The sequence below is a fragment of the Sinocyclocheilus rhinocerous genome, unplaced genomic scaffold (assembly GCF_001515625.1).
Source record: "Sinocyclocheilus rhinocerous isolate Xijiao unplaced genomic scaffold, SAMN03320098_v1.1 scaffold1243, whole genome shotgun sequence".
Taxonomy (NCBI): Eukaryota; Metazoa; Chordata; class Actinopteri; order Cypriniformes; family Cyprinidae; genus Sinocyclocheilus; species Sinocyclocheilus rhinocerous.
The window spans coordinates 96,517-120,570 of record NW_015626033.1 but is presented as its reverse complement, the minus strand read 5'-3'; the positions used below and the strand labels follow the sequence as shown (position 1 = coordinate 120,570).

The 24,054-nt window shown below is 37.9% G+C and overlaps 2 protein-coding genes across 4 annotated transcripts in view; one reads left to right on the top strand and one right to left on the bottom strand.

Annotated features, from left to right (window-relative positions):
• The window catches only part of LOC107706935 (decaprenyl-diphosphate synthase subunit 2-like), a 33,755-nt gene extending 23,087 nt beyond the window's left edge, over nt 1-10,668 (bottom strand). Inside the window, exons 1-2 of the mRNA XM_016510793.1 lie at nt 10,466-10,668; nt 10,093-10,308 (exon numbers count right to left, since the gene is read on the bottom strand). Of these exons, the coding sequence (XP_016366279.1) occupies nt 10,093-10,308; nt 10,466-10,485 (236 nt within the window). The 5' untranslated portion in view covers nt 10,486-10,668. The remainder of the gene's footprint in view (nt 1-10,092; nt 10,309-10,465) is intronic.
• A 5,205-nt stretch (nt 10,669-15,873) lies between these two features.
• Nucleotides 15,874-24,054, top strand: part of LOC107706905 (sine oculis-binding protein homolog) — a 37,928-nt gene continuing 29,747 nt past the window's right edge. For 2 of the 3 annotated variants that reach the window (XM_016510772.1, XM_016510758.1), the window contains exons 1-2: nt 15,874-16,369; nt 23,076-23,147. In XM_016510772.1, coding sequence (XP_016366258.1) covers nt 16,274-16,369; nt 23,076-23,147 — 168 coding nt within the window. In that variant the 5' untranslated portion in view covers nt 15,874-16,273. The remainder of the gene's footprint in view (nt 16,370-23,075; nt 23,148-24,054) is intronic. The other variant, XM_016510766.1, reaches the window with a different exon arrangement.

Genomic DNA, 24,054 nt, shown 5'->3' with positions numbered 1-24,054 from the left:
AGCAACGCCACCCAAACTCTCAAGATCCATAAAGGTACTAAAGACGTCGTTAAAACAGTCGACGTGACTACAGTGGTTCTACAATAATTTTATGAAGCGACGAGAATACTTTTTGTGCGCAAAAACAAAACAAAAATAATAGCTTTATTCAGCAATCTCGATGAACGAAGGTCTTAGGGGTGTGGAACGACATGAGGGTGAGTAATTAATGACAGAATTTTCATTTTTGGGTGAACTAACCCTTTAAATCATTACAACTAGTTAAAAGTAGATCTACGTGTTGCGGCAAAACAGCCTTCTTCAGGACACACATCAATTGCTCAAACAGGTCATTTGTTTTCTCAGGAAACATTTTTAATTATCAATGTTGAAAACAGCTGAGCTGCTTAATATGCAGCATTTACTTGAAATCTTTTGTACCATTAAACATGTCTTTCACTTATGATCAATTTAAAGTATCCTTGCTGAATAAGTGTTATTTTTTTAATCTTACTGACCCCAAACTTTTGAACAGTAATACGTTTAGATATAAATGTATTTTTACACATTAGATATAAATGTATTTTTATTAACATTATTATTATAAGTTAGTACTTGTTCCTAAGTGCAGAGGCAATATTTAAAAAAAGAACAAATCAACAAAACAACTTCCTGTAGTTTTTCCAAAATACATGTAAGTGCTCCAAGAAAACAACATCAACTGCACATTTTCACTGAGTCATATGTGAAATCCATTAATGAGTCAGGCTAACTATTGGTCAGTACTCTGTGCTGATGGCCATGACTCCCCATCAGACCCTTCAGAATAAGAAATAATGGTGCTATGAAGAGCAGAAATGTGATTCATCAGCTAATTAAAGAGCTATAATGATCAAAAGCAGCTAGAGATTGCAGAGTTACACCAGGATCTGCTTTAAAGCAGTGTTCTGCTCACTGCTGATGAGACACACTGAATTACTGAAATGATACGCGCACTTAAGGCATATAAGAACAGCCACTATAAAAAAGTAACTATTTTTTTATTTATATGTTGTTCTATAAATCAAGACCATATATTTCTTATCAAATATCTACAACTGCCTAAAAATTCAAGAAAACTTCACTGAACTCCAAATTTCTTGTAGAAGGTCAACATGGGTCTGAACCTATTGATAAAAAAAGACTTAAAAATAGACTTTAAATAAATAGAGTATGTTTATAAACAGAGTATAGGCTATTCACATAGATTAGAATTGACAACAGTATTTACTAGCAGGTTTGACTCTCAAAATATCCTGTTCCTGGCCAGGAACAGCTTGAATACTGTCTGTGTGAAAGAGTCAATAAAGTGTATCCCCGTAGCCATTAATACCACCTGTAACCATAGTGACAGTGATGAAATACATTTTCATAACCAAAATTTGATGGAATGTGGTGGAACCTTTTATATTTAGAAGTCACTTCAGTTATCATATTAAATGTGTGATTGGATTGACAACTGTATTATGCCATTAGAATGCAACCACAGAGGATCACATGGACTGCTAAGCAACTACAGAGAAGGCCCTAGCAAATGTATAGTATAGTAGTGCCCTAAAAACACTTGGATGGAATTAAAGGGTTAGTTCACCCAAAAAATAAAATTCTGTCATTAATTACTCACCCTCATGTCGTTTCAAACCCGTAAAACCTTCGTTCATCTTCGGAACACAAATTAAGATATTTTTGAGGGAATCTGAGAGCTGTCTGACCCTCCATAGACAGCAACGCAACTGAAATGTTCCCAAGTCCAGAGACATAGCAAGGAGATCTGTAAAATAATCCATGTAAAAAAAAATAATCCATTCTGCTGACACAGAACAGTATACGCTGTTTACGTCCAGCAGATACTCTCCAAAATGGCACCAGGGTGATGCGGAGGAGACGAATTGTTGAATAAAGTCATTTGGTAACACTTTACTTGAAGGGGTGTGGATAAGACTGACATGACACCTTCATAATCATGACATGACACATTTCATGAATATGAAGGAGGTTTTATGCATGTTTATGACAACTGTCATTAACTCAGTTATGTCATTTTTAATGCAAATATGACATTATTTGACCTAACCCTAACCTAACCCTACCCCTACCCTTACCCCTAACCATAGCCCATAACAAAGACATCTCAAACAATGTCATCTTTGCATTAAAAATTACATAACTGAGGTTGAACCCCTGATGTCACATGTATTATTTTACAGATCTCCTTGCTACGTTTCTGGACTTGGGAACATTTCAGTTGCGTTGCTGTCTATGGAGGGTCAGACAGCTCTCAGATTCCATCAAAAATATCTTAATTTGTGTTCCGAAGATGAACGAAGGTCTCACGGGTTTGAAACGACATGAGGGTGAGTAATTAATGACATAATTTTCATTTTTGGGTAAACTAACCCTTTAATATGAGATTGTACATAGAAACACACACACACACACACACACAACAAAAACACTCAGAACACCTTAGCAACCACATGGCAATGGCCTAGCAAGCACCTACAACAGCTAGTGAGTTACGCACAAGCAAGAACCAAAAATCACTAATATTTCTTCACAAAATGTAAAAAAAAATCTAGTTCAGTAAGATGTTATTCACACAGAACACATTTTTGCAGGTAGTGAAATGAAAAAATTGCAAGGTCTAAAGTTGATCTTTTAACTTGTATGTGTTTTTAAAATGCCATGTCATGCACAAGACGAGAATGCAACAGCCAAAGACATCCATCTAGCACATTTTTACATAGAGAAACAAAAAAGCAGTGCAGTGGAATGCAAAAACGTATTCTGTTTGAACGCCCTCTAAAACTAAAATTTGACTAATACTGTCATCTGGCAACTTTATGAAAATAAAAGTTTCTAGTATGTGAGTGTGTTACCGTCCTGCCTCACCATATCCTAATTGTGTTTAAATGAAATGCACAATGTCATATTAATGAGCCAGCATGTCGTTCCAATACAATCTCGCCCTCTTTTCACCTCCCATCTCTCCATCTTTCACTGTCTCTCTCTCTCTCTACGGAGGAGGAAACAGACACACAAAGACACTCGCGGGCTTGTTAATCACAGTTCCACGAGGGGGTCCTGGAGGCAGAGGTCATCGCTGTTATGAGCTAGTCTGCCTTTCAACATCATGATTAATTTGCATCTGCATGACAGTTGGTGGTTGGTTCTGTGCAAAGGCGTCCAACCCCACAGACCCTTTACTCGGCTCTATTATCGGTTTAAAATATACATATAATACAAATAACTTCCTTATAATTGCCTCCTAAGGACACAGTAGCAAAAATGGCCAAAGGCCTCTTTCCTCTAAAACAAATATTCTGCATTTTGATCATTTTAGAGACACTTAATAAAGCTTTCATTTTCAGCTGACAATTCCCCTGCATAAAGAACCACTTTTTAAAATCCAATTTCCTTTTAAAATAATAATAATTATAATAATTATAAATAATAATATATTATTAAATAATATAAAACGTAATATTTATTTTCCTTCTAAATGAGCACTCTGCAATCCTATTATATTTCAAACTAAATTAAATTAAAGTAATATTTATGGCAAAAATATGAAACTCTGTTGCAGATATACTACATGTTACAACAAGGTGTAATATCAAAAACAGTGACCTTGAAACTAACCATTTTAACATTGCTATCAAAAAGAACACAGTAAGGGGCCATTCACGCAGAACCCGTTTTATGTCAGGGGAAAGAAAAAAATCTTTTTTTATGACAATCCAGGGCCAAAAGCTTTAAAAGTTACATTTTCAGCATGGTCTGTCTCAGCAATCTAACAGCGCTCGTCAGTGTCAAAATAACCGAGATGGCTAATCAAATCAAAGTAGGCGGGGTTTAATGTTCACAGAAGCAGAGCGCGAATTCCAACACGAAGCATCAGTTTAAAGTTGAAAGAGAGCTGGAAGTTGCAAATAATTTAATACTAGTCAACTGTTTTATGACAGAAATGTTAAATGACCGACAGCTATATCCAGTGATGCAAACTGCTCAAAATTTTTCTCAAATATGGCCATTTTGAGAGAGAGCTGTGTGTGTGAATTTCTTCTATCTGTGCATCTCTCTCTGCAAACAATGAAGCTGTGACTTTAGTTACTTCAAAAACAATGATTTTACCACCTCGTTAAAGAGAAGTATGATGTAGCAATTCAGTATCAAATCTATTTTATCAATAAAAGTCACGGGGCAGCGTTGACAACAAGTTTCCTGAATGTTTCTGTGTATGTGCGCAGCACGGTTGGTTATAAATATATAAAGTTAGTACAGTCCAATGTTCAAGACATGGTTATGGCCTTCCGAAACACCTCAAAATATGCAAGATGGAAGAATGGAAAAGCAGCACAGTAAAATGCAAAAACGTGTTTTGTGTGAACAGCCCCCTAAGGAATGATTCCCATAAAACACCTTTTTGTTTTAAAAACACAAGATGCTGGGCAAGTTGCATTTTTCTCATTTGAGCGCCATATTTTTTAGAACGTGTAAAAAAAAAAAAATGACAATACACATAAGCACAAAGGTCAAAACACATTTGTCTAGTGAATGGAAAAGCACTGCAGTGGAATGCAAAAACGTGTTCTTTGTAAACGGCCCTATAGTTCTATGATAACCTACTGTTCAGTGAGTGATAGTCATCTGAGCTGTATCAATGAGGAAGTGAACTGTCTGAGCGACAGAGTCATTAAAATGCACCAACTGAGAGTTCCATTGGCAAATTGGACCTGTATGTTTGCTTTTGCGTGCACAGTGAGGACAAAGCAATAGAAAGTTTAAATCCAGACTGATATTAATCTAATGTAGTGTGCAGGTCATGCAGGATGTAGCCTACATATCACAAGTGTTCCAGGGCTACAATAGTCTCTGGTTGCCGGGCAATGAGGCACAATGCAGTTCCAGTGACGACAAGGGCTGTAATCCCGTCTCCAGGCAGAGAGTCACTTGTCATGAATCACAACTGTGGTAATCGAGATGAGATGACACCCAGACACGCCCACTACCAAACAGCCCAGCGAGCGCGAGAGAGAGAGAGAGAGAGAGAGAGATGGGCAGGACATATCATGACAGAATGAAAGAATAAAGGAGAGACTGGAGACATTTAAGGTACAAACGAAAAATATATCCGAGCTGGAAATACATAAAAGTGGCTGATAACTGGAGAATCAATGAGTGTGGTTACATATATCATCTTACATAGATTATGCTTAATAATAACCCAATACTGTGTAGGTCATGTAAACACCTTAAAATGTATTCTTATCAGGTAAAGGTCATAAATGGTTTAAGCGAAACCTGATCAGCACACCCCCATTACTCAGATTTCAGTTTTCTTGTGGTCAGTATATTTATATACTATTCTAGTATTTATTATGTAGTATTTTTAGCTTGTGTGTGTGTGTGTATCAATTTTCCTTTTTTTTTTTGCACGTCTGTTTATGTTTATATCTAAACTAAAAAAGATGATTTCAAAATCTCACGTAAACATGTTTTTCCATGTGTTGTTGCGTTTTTTTTTATAATGAGCTGATTTTTGATTTCTCGCACTCAATGTAAATGCAGTGCTCATATGTAGCATACGAAGGACCATCCCCTTGAACAATCAGGTTTTTAACATCCTCCTGTCCACCAGCCCCAATGGCTTTAGCAAACATTTTAAAAAAAACACACTGACACAAAGGTCAAACTACAGCGATCTGAAATAATCTGGTCACATCCACCACCCAGAAACACACACACCATTACTCAATCAGACAGAAACTGCATCTCAAAACAAGCACATAAACACACACATCATTAAATCACAAACTCACTCTACTGCAAAGGGAGGAGCAGGGAGTCATTAAAACAAGACGAGTGGTGATAAGAAATGATTGGAAAGAGGGAATGAAAGAGTGATGGAACATTACAGACCAGCTGGAAAGTGTTTATGACCCTCACGAATAAGGAGTGCGCAGTGAAGTACACTTAATATGTGTGAAAGATTCAAAGGGGCTGTTCACACACAACACAGTTTTTTGCTTAGCCAATGAAAACATGTACTAGATGGATGTCTTTGTCCCTTATAGGACCTCTCTCTTTTTTCCCCCGCATCTTCCACTGTGAGCAGTGCATTTCTAAGTTGCTATGTGAGGTTAAAACAATTTTTTTTTTTTTACACTAGATACAGGTGGATGAATGTCTGTGCATAAATGCCAATGGACCAATCAGATGACTCTGGGGGCGGGATGAGCATATTTGCATATTTATAAGCATATGTACATGTTTATAGACAAGCATTTTGAACAGTTTTTATTCACAATAATGTGTAGGAGATAATAAACATGTCTTTTTTTGTAAATACGCTGAACTCAACATGTAGCTGTTTTACCGTATTGGCACATCATATGTGAATGGCCCCTAACAACTAAGGGGAAAAAAAGCTGTAAATATCAATCAAAACGCCACAGCGAATGATGTCATAGGGAAAATGTGACACTACATCACTGCACTCTGTTTGTCTGGAATATTATGTGTGTATGCAGCTGGGTTGTCGCTTTACATGTAGACTGGGACAAAATTATTATGGGTGGCCCCAATAAGTACCAAAGAGCAGGGGTTTTCAAAATGAGGGTCTGTAGAACAATTTGAGGAAAAAAACATGTAAATAAAAAAAAAAGCATATTTAAATAAATTAAAGTAAATAAATAAATAATACAGTACAGTACTATAATGAGTATGAAACATTGAAATTTTTGAAACTACATAATTTCTGAATAATATTTTAGACATATTTATAATATTCATTTTATACAGTATAAATTGGGTCTTCATACAAGAAACCATATAGATGCCTTTTAAATTTAGGATGGGGGTCCCTCGCATGAGGATGATTATATTTGGGGACCCGCATATAAACGATTGAAAACCCCTGCCATAAAGGACCTCACTGAGAACACCTGTCACAGGGCCTCTGTGTGAGTGTGGAACTGTGAAGGTCTTCCCCTGACGTGTCACAGACATAGCCGCAAGATCTTACCGCAACCGCAAACTGCTCTGAACTTCGCTGAGGTCTGTGTTTTTTTTTTTTAAGAATGAACAGAAAGCGGAACGTGAGCTGGCACTGCCTGACTCGCCAACCTGCAATTGTGCATATAAATATCTTTGGCGCGTCTTAGGAGACGGCTGAATCTGCACTGACGCTGAGGGGAGAAGACAGGGTCCCCTCCCAAATGGATTGTCATATCAGATTTAGGTGTATAGGTTATTACACCCTTGGGCTACTGTTACCAGCACTGTCGTCTGGATGGGCCGGATTGGGTTCCCGAACTCTTCTCTCTCTCTCTCTAAAACCAAACGCACACACACAAACACTCAGTCTTTATTTCCTCTTAAAACTTTCTGTATGTCATTCAGTTGGACAGCGCTCAGGTGAAAAAAAGTTCAAGGGTTAGTTCAACCAAAAATGAAAATTCGGTCAACATTTACTCACCCTCATGTTGTTCCAAACCTGCATGACTTTATTTTTCTATAGAGCATAAAAGAAGATGTTTATGTGTTTTTGTCCATACAATGGAAGTTAACGGTCACCAAAACTGTTTGGTTACCAACTTCAAAATATCATCTTTTGTGTTCCACATAAGAAATAAAGTAATACGAGTTTGGAACGACATAAACGTGAGTAAATGATGATAGAATTTTAAATTTGGATGAACAAGGGATTTTCTTGTTTTTATTTTGTAAACCCTATTTTGTGTTTGTTGGTAAATTCTGGTTCAGAAAAAAAATCCATTTATGCCCCTTGAGTTCTGACTGTTAAAAACTGTAATGTCACTAAAAACTGATCAGAAAATGATCAGGTTATTACACAAAAACACCTAAAGCTAATACCACACACATCATAGGCTAAATGTATGGACTTTATTTATAGCAACAAAGTAAAGCTCACAGCAGTGTAAAAAAGCAGACAAAGTGCTATACAAAAGAAAAGTCCAGAAACACACTTGATCTTCAGTATGACAGAGAGGGCTGGCTGTCTGTCTCTGGAACAGCAAATGGCAGCCACTGGGGGGAGACAGCTTTGATTTGGCCATTTAATTTGGCTAGTTGAAAGTGACTTTTAAGTACTTTACTTCCAGGGTCAATCTCCTTGAAGTAACCTAGGGGTTAAGTGTCATACTCAAGTGAATTCAATAACTATTTCTAATTCACCCCTAACCGGAACTGAACCTGTGATTCCTGGAGTCAGATGCAAAACCATTAGGTTACGTTCACCTGTAGACCTAGGAGAGGACAAAAGTCTAATTTATTAAGCCTTCCGAGCTCAATGAACGTGCTTTAACTGGGCTAACCTGCACAATTTGTACAAGAACTGTCATTTCATTTAATTCTTTCATTATTCATTAACCTACTTAAAAAAGGTGCATGGGGGTGTCACAAAGATGTACTGACTTGCAGTAAAGACACTTTTGCTTCAATAAAACAGCTTTACACGTAGGACTATAATGAGAGGGATTACAAGAAAACATCAACCATCCTATTGATTTATTAAAGCGACTTGACTTGTATTGCTTCTCAATTAACAAACTGAACAGGTCGGTACTGCAGATTACCCAGCAGTTCCTGCAGGGTGTAAACTCATCAAAACTCATAAAACTCCATGCGGTCTTTTAATTTGTCCTCTGAGAGCCACTTATGTTAATGATCTGCATCACTATAAGCAGGTGATACTCAATTGAGTGAATATTGAATATGAATCATGAATATTGATCAGGTTATCAGGTTGTTAGAACTGATTGGTTGAAGTGCAGATGATAGCATACTGGCACTAGTCAGGAAGTCAGCTAAGAAATGCTACTATGCTGAAGGCTTGGTTTCATTAACATTAATTGGATCACATGCCAGATCATTCTAAAGAGGTTACCAAGCAATTTCAGTGTGACCTTATCAATATTCATTAACTAACTCTTATCCATTTAAAGGTTTTTTTTTTTAATTGGCCCCATGAACACTAGATGTACATACATGTTGGTTACAGTAAGTCCAATTTATTTCCGTGAACTGGTTCATTTGAACAAAAAAATTATTTTACGTCACTTCATGGTCGCTGACACTGGAATGGCATATTTATGTGCTCTAAAAATTCTAAATAAGTTAAACAGCATTTTTTATGTCCCATTTCAGTCTCTTGCATTTTCTTATTATGTGCATTTACAGTAAAGCACTAAAATTAATATCTTACCTGAAAAATGTTTGCATGTTCTAATAATATTCCTATTTATTACAATCAGTTCTGTTTCATTTGCGTGTTGATAAAACTGTCCAGACTACAGATCAAAAGTTTGGGGTTGGTATTCTTTTTTTTATTATTATTATTATTTTTTTAACACTCCAAAGAGAAAGGAAAAATTTAAATCGCATCATATGACCCCTTTAAATAAGTTTCTTATGCTCACCAAGGTTGCATTTATTTGGTTAAAATGGTTAAAAATGCAATAAAATAGTAGTATTGTCAGAAATAATTTATATATTGTTATTTTAAATATCCTTTTAATGCAGTTTTCTATTTGAATACATTTTGAATTGTAATTTATTCCTGTGATGGTAAAGCTGAATTTTCAGCATCATTACTCCAGTCTTCAGTGTCACATGATCCTTCAGAAATCATTCTCATATCATATGCTGATTTGGTGCTCAAACATTTATTAGCCTATTATTGCACATTATAATAAAATGCTGTTTATTACAACTCTATTTAATATGCGTGTTGATAAAACTGTCCTTTGTTTCCAGTATGTTTTTTTATTTGTAACAATTGTTTTATTTGTAACATTTATTTGTAATAATCAGCTATTAATGTAACGTTAACTAACGTTTATTAAAGTAACTATCGGGTCTCAGTTTAATGAGTCAACTGACTTAAGAACCGCTTGGACTGATTCGTGATCAAATTGTTCAGACTGGTTTTGTGAACCAGTTTGACAGATTCATTAAATAGATCCGACTAAACAGAAGTTATTTGTTCAAGAATCACACCTAGCTGCCTTGGCGGCCAGAAGAAGACATACTGTAAATGTAACACAGTACCTGGCAGTGTTAAGCAGAGGGTGTTTTGTTCCCACCAGCTTCCTGACATGCATGGCCACATTGCTGAGCTCGTCACTGAGTAAACAGCGTAAACTCATGAATGAAGTTGGATATCCTACGATCTTCTCAGCATCAGACACCACTTTAGTCCAGTTAGATGGAGATGGGTTGGAAAAAATACTTAGATGCCTCCATCCAATGTAAGAAAGCCGTGACCTCCAAGCCATTTTAAAAACAAAAACAGAAAATAATAGACCAGTTATTTAAATGTATGAATGTTCATTGGTACTTTCAGATTGAAGTTCACATCAGAGATCTGACACGCTCTTTTACTTGGTGTCAAATCCAGCAGCCTCTGTCCTCCCAATGTCACATCCGTAGGGAAGAAAACATCTTCTTCTTTTACACAGAAGTCGCCTCCACTGAACGAGCGATGGTCCTTAGTTAATGCAAGTACATTAGTCCAAACCGATAGTCCGTGCAGGTTTCTGAGAGTCCAGTTGTACAACATTAAACTCTCACGTTTTGACAGCTGCACCGGGTCGCCATCTTTTACGAATCAGTTTACGGCTTGTCGTAAAGACTGCGCGGTTAACCCCTTCGTCACCAAAACCCAATTACACAAACTGAAGGAAATGTGAAAAACAGTCTGTTTTAATATCCATAAATACATTTCTTTTATTTAATTAGTCGACTGGAACAGCAGATTTTTGTTCTCACCACAAACAGTTTTTTTTTTCTTGACACAATCAGTCAACTTTTCCAAGCTGGTATCTGCCAAATTTGATTTGTGTGACAAAAATGTGCATCAAAATACTGCAAATACTTTAATTACACTCACAGCCTTTGATAAATGGAAATTATGCGTTTCTCCTGCCTTTTAAAGGTTGATAAGCCATCCTAAATATGTGTGATTACATGGTTAGTTGCATTTTAGGATTTGCATTTACCATTGTTTAGTCTGTTGTGTACGACCCTATTAGAACAGAACCCATTTTCTGGGTTGTGACCCACCGTTTGAGAAACACTACTCTGTATTGCATGTCGTAGTGTGATTATTCTGGATTTGTGATAATCCCCATACTGAGATCACGCCAGTCAAATGAATCCCATGGGATAACAATGTTGACTTCAGCTGTATCAACTGTTAAAAGCCAGGAGAGAATTTCACTTAAGCGCAAGAACCTTAATGATGTCCAAAGTTACTTTTTACACAGTCTGAATTGTGTAATTGATGGATAATGTTCTTATTTTGACACTGCGGCCTTTGTTGGGAAATTCACATTTTCAAACCTATCACAGATGGTGACACTGTTTTTGGCCACAATGTTATCACCCAGACAGAAGTTACTTTTCAGGGTTACTGTGTTTGAAGCAGAAAGGAGTTGACACATTTCACATTTCATTTTGAAAACGTTTTTATGATTATCTACTTTACTTCAACTGAACTCAATAGTGGGCTTGCATGAGGTTAACATGTTAAGACCATTAGCCCAGTTCAATCTGTTAAACTGATGTCTTGGGTCAAACTAGTAAATTTGTACTATCCTATTTGACTCTATTGCAGTGCATCTTTCATTCCATCTCTTGAGGCTGATCAAGATTCTGGAAACACGTACACCGGAAAAAAAAAAACCCCCGTAATAATACAGTTAATAATTTTAACAGTAAAAGATTTACTGGAATGCTAAGGTAAAAAACTGTTAATTTGTTAACAATAAGTTTTCTTACTAATATATGGTGAAAAACTGTAATAAATCTAAAAGGACATTTTGTGTAATTTTACAAACTTTTAGAAGTGAAAAAGAAACAAGTCATCTTATTTTTAACTGAAAAACCGTAAATTGACATTGCCAGAAATCCCTTCATATTTGTTGGGTTTTAAATTACATCTTGTTAAATTATTGTTTATTGCATTATTTTAGTGCCATGAGTGTTACCATGATATTGTTTTGTAACTGTCCAAATAAAATCTGTAAGACCTAAAATGTTACTACTATATATACATTTGACAGTAAAGTAAATCAGTAATATATTTTATCTGTATTAACAATGTATTTTTGGCCTTTTTTAACCTGAGATTAAGAGTTTAAGATTGTAAAATCATGGATTGCTCATTACAAGGATTAAACTGGCAATTTTTGTTAATCATAATGCCACACCACCCCATTCTGTAGACATGAAAAGAAGCTATAGGTTTGAGAATAATGAGGGAGAAACAAACTGTTGATTACACATTCACACATGCTGCTGTGGGCATAGAGAGAGAGACTGACAGAAAGGGAAAAATCAAGGGCCACTCTGCTCTTTCTCTCTTTGAAATTCAATCAATTCGACCTTCTATTTAAGACTGGGTTGCATTACTTTAATCAACAACACATGGCACATGAATCTCAGATTCCCCACTCACCTATTTTACAGTGAACTGTCTCAGAAGTTATTTACCAAAAGTCTATACGGTTACTCTGACAGATGCCCTCATCATCACAGATATAATGGCACTTCCAACAACTTTTAATTTCTGAACAGGATCGATGAAACCCTCCTCCTTCTTTTAGGGCTTCCAGAGAATTTCCAGATCATTCCACACCCATTTCATGCTGTCTGGGTTTTTGATATCGGGTTAGTCTGAAGCTACTTATCTGGTGCATAAACCATGAACCAAACCAGTCCAGCCTTAGAAAATGTTTCCTGAGCATCTCTGATATGCCAGCCTTTCCTCTGCCTTATTCTGTTCAAAACCTTCACGTTTAGCATAAAGTTCTGCTCATTTGTCAGCAAACACCTCCACAGGTTAAAAAATTGATGTTTACTGCATTTACAAATCCTCCACTCAGTCTTTTTAATGGCACTCAATGAAATTATACCAACGCCTAAATATTCAACCATCTGCTACACGATTCTTGCAGTAGAGCTCTGCTTTTTTGGGTATCCACATTCAATTCACCTGTCGTTCTTTATTTGCTGCAGTACAGTGTTTGATCACTGCTTCATTTGTCTTTTCGATCTAATCTTTGTCTTTCTTTCAATTGTTGTCACGTATGATTAATTAACAAATTAAAGCTGTAATCATTGCGTAATTAAGAGGTCTGCTGTGCTCCATGAAGTAATTTAATCAAACCAAAACTTCACAAGCAACATTTGTCTTTCTATAGAGTTGTCTTCGATAAAACTGGAGGCAACCAAGACAGCAAGCTATTATGGTATGTTTGAAAGTTCCTGTTCAACTGTAGTATCTAGTTTGTGGTAGGTAAACCTCAGTGCATAAAGAGGAATTAATGGGAAAAACATCACAGACAATAAGTCAGTTGAACATATAGTATGTTTGGCTTTTACATGCGAATTGAAAACTCAAGGTTCATGCTTGATATGCACAACAGAATTGTCATAGCCCCATTTAATTAAAGAGCAGTGGTCTTAATTTAAAGAAGCATAAAATTAATCTAAGGTAAAATGACAATAGTGTAGTTATTAAACAACTGAAAGCAATCGGCACTGGAAACCCACTTGTGTGTACTTTTCAAACGATCGTTTTGTACTTTTTTAATTCCTGAAAAGATTGAGCGGAGGCAAGGTTGACCCTCATTTGGCGGCTGCTGTGTGTTTCAGTGGAGAGCTGTATTTTGCATAGACTCTGTGGGTGATCCGAGTCACATTTAAAGATAGTACGAGGTGAGTTTCTGAATTCAGTTGTGGTGTGTATGTGAAATAATAAGATGCTGCTACGGTGGACGAGACTGTTATACATACAACGGGAGAGAATATTGCATTTTCAAAGCTTCATCTGTCCCTGTGAATGTTTATTTTTCATGAACCAATGACGGATTCGGCATCCAGCTGTTTTACATCTACTTTTAATTCCTTTTGTAATACTTCCCTCTCGTAGAAATCCCATAAGTATCTTTTTGAAATGGAGACACACTAACACATGCATTTTCTCTCACACACACACTTGAGCAGACACAATACACACACAATATAAACAAGCAAGGATTACAATGAGAACAGAAAAGGCTGATGTTGTCTCATGACCACACTTTTTCCACCAGGCATTTCCCAAGAGATGTAAATTCCATCCTCTAATCTTATTTGTCATTGCATATTAGAGCCTTACTTGTGTTTACGAACCATATTCCTCTGCACTTGATACACAAGGCTAAGAGCTATGGAATCGAATCGGAGTGAAAGCCAATCCACGCTGGAGAAAACACCGTTTGGCCTGTTCGAGAAACGGGCTGAAGCACCTCCTCTAGTATCAAGAGGGGTAACAATATCCTTGCTAGAATGTAACTGTTTATCATGGGCTAATGTTCGGCAGGGGCTGCCAGAGCTGTGTGTGCTAAACAATGCACTCATTCAGGCCGTCGCGCATCTGCTAGTGATCTGGGACGGGACGTCGATACGCTCTCAAGGACAACGGCCTCTGGTCCGATCCAGAGGAGAGAGGAGGTCTTGTGCCATCCTACCCTACATGTGCCATGCTTGAGAGCCAATTCACCAGTGGGCAGGAGATGGAGAAAACGAGAAGGAGGGAAATGGGGAGTGATTTATTGAGGGTTAAACATACAGATTATTCTCTTTCTTAGAGAAAGACTTTGTAAAAGTAGTCTGTGCGACTTAGCTGCTCTGCTCTGCAGCTTAACAGTCCATTAACTCTTTCTGTCCAGACTTTTAGGCTTCATCTTCCTCACAGAACCCAAGGTTTGATTCACGGAGAGCAGCCTTAACTTAATACTGAAGTAAAAGTGATGAAGAGACTTACGATGTGATTTGTTTGTTGCAGGTGGACCTCTTAGTGCACTCCAAGATGTCCTCAAAGTGGTTCTTAACCAGTAGATTATGACCCCAATATGGGTTCAGTTCTTTTCTGATAGGGTTGAAGGATAGCAGGTGAAAAAAAAATTTAAAACTCATACAATCATGCGTAGATAGCAATATGAAAAGAAAATGCTTCCCATATATTTTGTTGTTGGTGTTCATGTATCAGTTAAAAAAAAATAATGATGATGATGATGATATTTTGCTGCAAATTCACCTGGGCTTGTTCCATGTTTTTACTTTATACAAATTCAACCACACTGAAAATTTGTAAGATTTACGTTGAAACAATTTTCACTCTGAAATTGCTAGCAAATTTCGCAAATGATTACAAAGAAAGGACAAATAACTCAATGATAAAACAAATTTAAGCTGAAAGACTTAAAAGAAAGCGTTTTCTTGTAAAACACTTTTACAGTGCATTTTCTGTCATTTATGGATTATGGATTTTCTGTTTGCTTATTGTCGGAACTATGTCAAAAATAGTCATCAAAAAATAATGTCTGATTTAAGATTTATTTTTCACTTATCTCATGCTTCAGTACAGATATGACACTTTTGTGTGTGTGAGAGAGAGACTGAAAAAATACCCCAGACAAGCTAAATTAAGAGAGCTTTTAGGGACATTTAAGTGGGACCACAGGGTGTAAGAAGTAATATACATCTCATCTCTTACTTGTAACACATTTGTTTTGCCCCTGTAAAGTCTTTGTCTGTCACTTACACACACCTTCAGAGTGGGTTTTAATTACCTGCAGATATCTGTCTCATAAACACTAACACCCATTATGATAATTCCACCCATTCAAAGATGTTTAATTAAAAGAAAATGATTAGGACCCCTTGGCTGTTTTATTTCCATTAACTGTCTTATATGTCAATATCAAGCACCCCCTGCGGAGCGCTGATAACGCGCGCGGGGTGAACGATAACACATCAGACAACGGCACCTATTCACTCCTATCGCGCGACAACCTCCGCCACGCGTGGAGTCCTGAGTGAAAACCGATCTGTGGAAAATTGGGGAGGAAATAGCCTTCCCGGGATCAGCGTGGCCGTATAGAATTACGGTGGAGGCCCCTCCCCCTGTCTGGCTCGCTCTTTTTTCTCAACCTCTCGGTTGGCTTTCCGAGAGGGCTTGATCCTGCTCACGCTCAGAGCGCTGAGAAATAGCAGGCAGAAGATGGCTGACTCTACCGGGCACGGTGAGCCCGCAGCAGCAGCAGCAGCATCAACTTCACTGGGGCTTCTCATGTGCCTGCCATTCGCTGCCACTCCGCAACTCTGAAACGGCCCCGCCTCGCTCCGTGCCGTGCGCCCGCGGGGTTTTACCCCCAAATATTGACAGAGATTTAAAGAAAACATGGCTGAGATGGAGAAAGAGGGAAGACCTCCGGAAAACAAGAGGAGCAGAAAGACAGCTCACCCCGTGAAGAGGGAAATTAACGCAGAGATGAAGGTAGGTTGTGCGTGCGCTCTCTCTCTCACTGGCGCCCATAAAGGCTTGTCATTTTTGGATGCGTTGAGCGCACCGCCGCTCCGCCCTCGGATTGAATATAGAGAACCGATTCATTCAAGCGCTGTGTGTTTGGGGTTAATCAGCTAACTTTGATTTTTTTTTTCTGGGTTGCAGAACAGGTCGGCATTATTTTCCTCCCGTTTCTTTTTTGAGCTTAATTCACACACCTTCCAAACCACTCTAGTCTTGCTTTCCATTGCTTGCGATGATCTATTTTGTTTATATTGCATTATGGATTTTATTTAAACACATTTTATGTGCTTTTCTATGTCATGTGCGCGTAAAGTATAAAATGTCCACAGTCACATCACGAGAAGGTTTATAATGAAATCCCCTTGCTGGCTCCACTGTAGTTGATGGAAAATCCAGTGCGTCAGTCTCCGCGTCAAACTGCTGCGTTACTACTACTACTAGCGCGTTACTATCACTCTGCTAAACAACACAAAAGCATGAGAACAGAGTAAAACTCAATAATGAAATAGGAAACATGTTGGAAGGGTGCAGCTGTTCTGATGGGAAGCGCTGGTCACTCCAGATGTTCATCTGTTCAACACTGACTGAGCTCTGTCTGCTCGTGACAAATGCACATTTAAAAAGCCTTTTGGGGTATATGCAATCATAGTTTGGTTCATTCAAGAACTAGGAGATTTTTTCACTTTTTTGTTCTGTTTGAGCAGAGCCGTGCGTTAGTATGTTTTGAAGGCGCACACAGGCGCTTTGTCTCCTGGTTTTGTGGTGCTCATTGTCTGAAGCGTTTGCATCAGCTGCCATGCAGCCTAATGTTTTGGAAACGCCAGAATTTATCTGTGCTCTTTATCTGATCAAGCTACATTCATTCTGATAGCACCATCGTGGTATACAGGGACGCATTTAATTAGTGTTATTAATAATTTGATAACGTGTTTCGGTCACTGTAAACGCGTGTGTGGCTTTGGTGAATTTGCTCCATTCGCTTTCTTTCTTGTCGGTGATTATTTGACGGAACCTGCGCGAGGCTCCCCGGTCCGCCGGGGCTCTAAATTTGACAGATATTGATCGACCTGTAGCGGAGATACACGCGTGCGTCTCCCCGGTCTCCTTAAACGCCACCGATCTTCCAGTTTGTCTCACACACACACACACACACACACACACACATAAGAGAGGGATGCAATGCTGCCCTTGCAGAAACTGACTTATTCCGTGTCTCACACACACACACACACACACACACACACACACACACACACACACACACACACACAGACATACAAGAGAGGGATGCAATGCTGCCCTTGCAGAAACTGACTTATTCCGGAGCTGTTACATGTGAGATGTGAATTATTGGGGGTTTGAGGGGCCAGAAACCTCTTAATTAGTCAGTCATTGTTTAAAAATAATGTGTCAGTTGTTATGTTGATTATTGTTAGTTATGTTTAGAATGATTTATTTACGATTATTATACATTTTTGAATTATGAATCTTGAAGTTTCATTCAGGTTATTCTGTTTGACTTCATCTAACCTTGCATTTTCATAAAAAAAATCATCAGGGTCTTTAGACTATAGAGGTCCTCACTGTGATATAATTTCCTGTTTATGTAAAATGAGAACAAAACAGCTGCATGCATGTTGGTTACATCACTGACTTTGACTTGGCTTACAATTTTTTTTAAATTAATACTTAATTAAAATAAAATGACTACTGTTTTTATAAAAATAATAATAAAAAAGAATGAAAATTTAGTTTCAAGAATGTCAGCCTTTTAATGACACCTTTTTCTTTTTTGCAGTCTCCTGATCATTACACCACTTAGATGTTTTTGAATATCAAATTTTAATTTTAATTTATAAACTGAAAATTTTTTCATAATCATCATCATCAAGTTATTTATTATCTGTGTGAATATTACTTGCAATTGTAATTAATTGTAAAAAAAAATGTAAAATGTAATAGATTTGGACAAAAAGAAAAAAAAAACTTGGTCCGTGAATAAGATTTCTTTTTATTTAATTTAAATTGTATTTTTTTTTGAGTGTTGAGGAGGTTTGCTGTTTCAATGAACTGAATTGAAAATACATCGCTGCCTATGTAACATGTTTACATTGTCTTTCACACGGCTGACCTTTCCTTTAATAAGGAATCAATTTTTGTACAGTCAGTTTTTGTCAGAAAGGGATTGGAACAAATACCTTGCTTCTCAAATGGTGTGACTCTTCCATTTGCTGAAATCATTTTTGCTTGTTTTCCGTTATGTTCTTTCCATTCACGTACTAAAAGTAGAACAAATAAAAACCTGTCAAAATCATTATCAAATATATTGGCAAAAAAATATTTAAATTATTATTTTTAAAATTATCAAAAATTGTCATTCTGTCCGCTTATGGAGACCTTGAGGACAAAACTCGACTCAAGCTGTAATATACCCATTTGGGTTACTAAATTGGAGATTCAAATATGGCAAGAATAAAGGTGGAGTTGGGCAGATGGAAGGATGCTGGAAAATTGTCACCTGAGTGAGGTAGACAGCGGCTTATAGAACTCAGTTTAAAGACTGTGGCTTATAGCAGCTTGTGCACTACTCATCTTTAATACATTGAATTTAGTGCACAATTCAGTGATTTCTCCCAAAACTTCAAATCTGTCACACACTTTCATCTTTGTTTTCTTCTGTAATTTACTATGCTCATCTCCAAAGGTCTGTGGTGAGTGTTGGCCTTGTCAGGGGTGTTGTGTGTACCAGTCAGGCACAAGTCTGTCATTTTATCCGTAGAGTTGTCATTTTTACCACAGGGCTGTGGATGAAGCTGATCTCTGCCTTGCTTTTGACAGAGAGAAAACACATTTAATCCACACAACTATTTTAGGGCAAACTCTCTTGACAGCATGCAACAGCAATTTACATATATATTAACATATAATACACCATAGTCATTGATAACATAGCCATACACTATATCAAAACACTGCTGGTGATCAGGCACCACCTTCTTTGGTAACATATACGAACATGCAAATACAATATCAAATTAGCTGAGCATGCTGGGTAATGGGTGGTACAATAGTTTACACATTTAAAACAAATGGATACTGTGGTATATCTTTTTTGTCATTTATAGTGTACAAGCTGGACTAAGGCATGGCATTTCACACTGATATATCAAATAACTGACAGAAGTTTAACCATAATTGCCTCAGCTATCCTGAAACACACAGGTGTTTTTCACAGACTACCAACCACAACGAACCTTCTCACCCTGCGATCAAATTCCAATAATGGCCCTTTATTTTAAGAGTCTATAATTCAAAATAGTGATCCAACAATATTGGTTTTTCAAAGATTAGTTCTTAAATTATTACGTTTGGTTTCCCTAATCCTGGATACGTGGTTACATCCATACAACAACATCCCATACATCTTCACCAGACACATGCAGGTGCCCTAGATACCCCATGCAGTTACCACAGACAGACCACAGACACGCCGCCACAGCTGAGGGCGGTGGTCCCATGCATATGCAAACGGCGCAGATGAACAATGTGCGCGTGTCACGCCCCACGCAACATGAAAAACAGGAAACAGCAAAGCCATGGAGACAAAACAAAACTTTTCCCCAAACATTTGCGTCAACAGACACAGATCAGGTTCTGTGGAATCAAAGCTAAATTTGATATGCGGTGTAGAGTAACCAGAGGAGGGTTTAGAGCAAGGGTCTGTTTGAGGGGTCTGAGATACATGCGCGAACAGGTGTCGGTAACAGAGTGAAAATCACAGCGAGGTTGAATACTTCCATCCCAGCTGTATTATCAAATGCGTCTGCCGGCTTTCACTCATTTTTCATTCTTAAACTCCGTGAGTTCATGCTTTCCACTGTGAGCAAAACTGTCACTAGTACCCTTTCAAAAGGTACTAATAGGTTCACTTTAGATACTAATATGTACCTTTAAGCTACTAATATGTACCATTTAGGAGTAAATAAGGTACCTATTAGCTGTCACCCCAGTGACAGATTTGTACCTTTTTTTCCTGAAAGTATGTATAAATTTAGGAAGTCCAGTTGCTTGTTCTTTTTAAGGTGAAGGAAAATTCTTTTCTCACAGTCACTTCCTGTTTGAGGGTCTGTACCTATGTAAAAAAAACTCCCAACATGCAGAAACAAAGCATACTGTAACACATAAAGAGCGTGTGTGTATAAATACAATCTGCGTTTTACTCTGCACTTCTCTCTTATTGCCTCAGTGAGAACTTGAGACCTGAGCATTATGAATTTCTCCCTCTCACGTATCAGATTTCCACCAACACACACACACACACACACACACACACACACCCAGCCTATGAGGAGTCCCTCGCTTTAGTGCTGTTTAAAACAAATCTTTGTTTAATTTTGCTCTTACTTACAAGAAATGAGACAAAGGAAAAAAGGCAAAAAGAAAGAACCAGAGAGATACGGTAAATTGTACACAATGTGGCCTTGTGGAGGATTATACCTCTGAGAGAGATACACAGAAGAGACGTCTGACAGTGTTGGCTTCATCTCCGTCTGCTTTCATGTGTAGCATGGTAAAATAAGCCCCGTGTTGGTGATTGCCCCGACGGAGAGGGGGGTGAGAGAGAGGGAGAGGAGAAAGGAATGTATACAGCAATAGGCAGCCTAAGCTGTAAAAACTGAAAGCTGAGAATACAGGCCGGATCGGATATCAAGGAAGGTAGATGGAAATGAAAGCAGAGCATAGTGGTGGTAGTGGGGGGAGAAAGAAAGAGAGAGAGTATGGAAAAGAGAAAAAGAAAGTGATATTCAGTATGAGAGAGGGACAAGTGAAAAAAGCAAGAAGGGAATGGAAAAGTGTGGGTTGGGAGGAGAGGAGAGAGAGAGAGAGTGAGCGAGATGAGGAAAGAGCAGTTGGTCATGTTGAAGGGAGGAGGGAATTTTATCATGGTGTACAGTGACCTACTCTTGTTACCATGCGCAGGGTGTCCGATTCCCCCCGCCGTCACAATCACGGCGAACAGAGAGGGAATGAGATTTGCTGCTTCATATCTTGTAACTTTTCTCACTGATTTTTCAGTCTAGCATGAAAAGCATTCTCTCCAAACATTACCGATTTCATTTAGTCTCTATAAGGGAGGAAGCACAGTATTTTTCTCTCTCTATCTGTTTTTTTTTTCATAGTGATTTTTTGGTTTTATCAGAGCGGGTGTAATTACCGGGCGGCCTTCAGAGGGGAGGAGTGCAGGGAATTTCAGATTGCAATTATGTGTATGGAGTAACATTTAGTGCAGAATCCAGAGCCTTTGACAGAACTCAAGCTGATCTGCAGCACTAAAGACTAACTCACAGCAGTGATGCACATGAGGATGTATGTTTTAAACTGTCAGTTTTCCTCTGTGCTTTGTAACAGTGTTTTCTAAACTTGTTTTGTAATGGTTACATGTGCATGCAGTTTGATCGGATAAAATAAAAAAACACATTCATTATAGTAAAAGATAGAATAGAGTAGCGTTAAACCTTTTATTTCACTTTAATAGCTTTTTCTCAATTTTTAAAAGTGTTTAAATCAGAGATGCCTAAACTAGGGCCTGAAAGCTAAAGTTGTCCCATGATGACCTTTGAATTGGCCTGCCATGCAACATCAGGAAAAAATAAGGGGGGAAAAACATGAAGCTTGTTCATTTCATTCTTTGTTTTATTTTTAAATATAAACAACAATATAAACAAATTTGTATAAAATAATTTGGGGAAAAAAATCAATTTAATACATTTTAATTTAATATAGTTAAAAATAATACAACATTTACTTTTGGCCCCTCAATCAAGTTTGATTTTTTGCCCTTTATATTTAAAAGTTTGAGCACTGGGCACCCTGTTTTTAATGAGAATATTTTCCTCCCTTTTGACAATAATTTTAACTCCCTTTCTATAATAAATGTATAAAAATAGTTTAAATACATTTGTATTTTTTAATAATAAAGAATCACTGTCCCCAAGCTAAATGTGACCTTACCTTTGACCCTTTGCTGAGTATGTGTGACCCCTTGTTAACACTGTAAGTCAGGTGAGCCCTCTTGAGAAACTGTTGAACCCCTCTAAACTCAGCTCAGCTGGTGTTCCCAGACAATCAGAACTCTAGAAGTGCCCAAAAACTCTTCAGAGCGGAGCTCAGGTGATTCTAGATTGAGCCGTGCTGTGCTGATACAGTCTAGTAGGGTTTCCTGTGGACAGGGTGTGATTACTGCATTGTGACTGACCTTGTGAACTCAATCCTAAAACAGACGCCTCACCTTACAGACCAGAGGCAGGACAGACACCTGGTGGCCATACAGCAGAAGTGCAGGGAAGGAGTGGAGAAGGGCTGTTCATCAGTTTGTACTGTAAATCGTACATGTGTGCTTTTAAATATGTTGTACAACGATCCAATAGTTATGAAACATTATATTAAATTATAACATATGATATTACATTAGAGTGAATCCCTCATTTAGCGTTTTTAGATTACATGTCTATGTGTGTTCATAAAAGCAGTGCTAGTGTACACTGGTGAGTAAATACAAACCACATTAACTGAGTATGTATATATCCCAACAACAGTATGCTGCTTGATAGTTAATGCGATTGACTGACAGTTTCTGTGTTTGATTGACAGTTGTTGACTCGTGTCTCATCAGGTCCCGTCCAATCGGCCCCTCCCAGGGGCGGGGCAGGCAGGCAATCTCCATGGCAACTCGCCCTACTTGATGGTGAGAGCCTCCCTCAGACTGACTAAAACAGAAAAAAGTGACAAAAATAAAAAATACATATACAGAAATAAATATCTGAATGTTTAGATGCTCCCTTATGTCTTATGAACCCATTTTAAAACAGGTGGGAAAAATAATGAATAATAATTGAAAGGGATAGTTCACCCAAAAAAGAAAATTCTGTCATCAATTACTCGCCCTCATGTCGTTTCAAACCCGTAAGACTTTCGTTCATCTTCGGAACACAAATTAAGATATTTTTGATGGAATCTGAGAGCTGTCTGACCCTCCATAGACAGCACTGAAATGTTCCCAAGTCCAGAAACGTAGCAAGGAGATCTGTAAAATAATCCATGTGATATCAGTGGTTCAACCGCAATTTTACGAAGCTACGAGAATACTTTTTGTGCGCAAAAGAAAAAAAAACGACTTTATTCAACAAATCGTCTCCCCTGCATCACCCTGTAGTGCCATTTTGGAGAGTATCTGCTGGACGTAAACAGTGTATTCTGTTCTGTGTCAGCTGCGTCACGCCGGTTCTGTTTCCTACATTGTTGTGATTTGATCTGAACGGAAACAGCGTATCCACGTGACGCAGCTGACACAGAACAGCATACGCTGTTTACGTCCAGCTGATACTCTCCAAAATGGCACCAGGGTGATGCAGAGGAGACGAATTGTTGAATAAAGTCGTTTTTTTTTTTTTCGCACAAAAAGTATTCTTGTAGCGTCGTATAATTACGGTTGAACCACTGATGTCACATGGATTATTTTACCGATCTCCTTGCTACGTTTCTGGACTTGGGAACATTTCAGTTGTGTTGCTGTCTATGCAGGGTCAGACAGCTCTCAGATTCCATCAAAAATATCTTAATTTGTGTTCTGAAGATGAACGAAGGTCTTACGG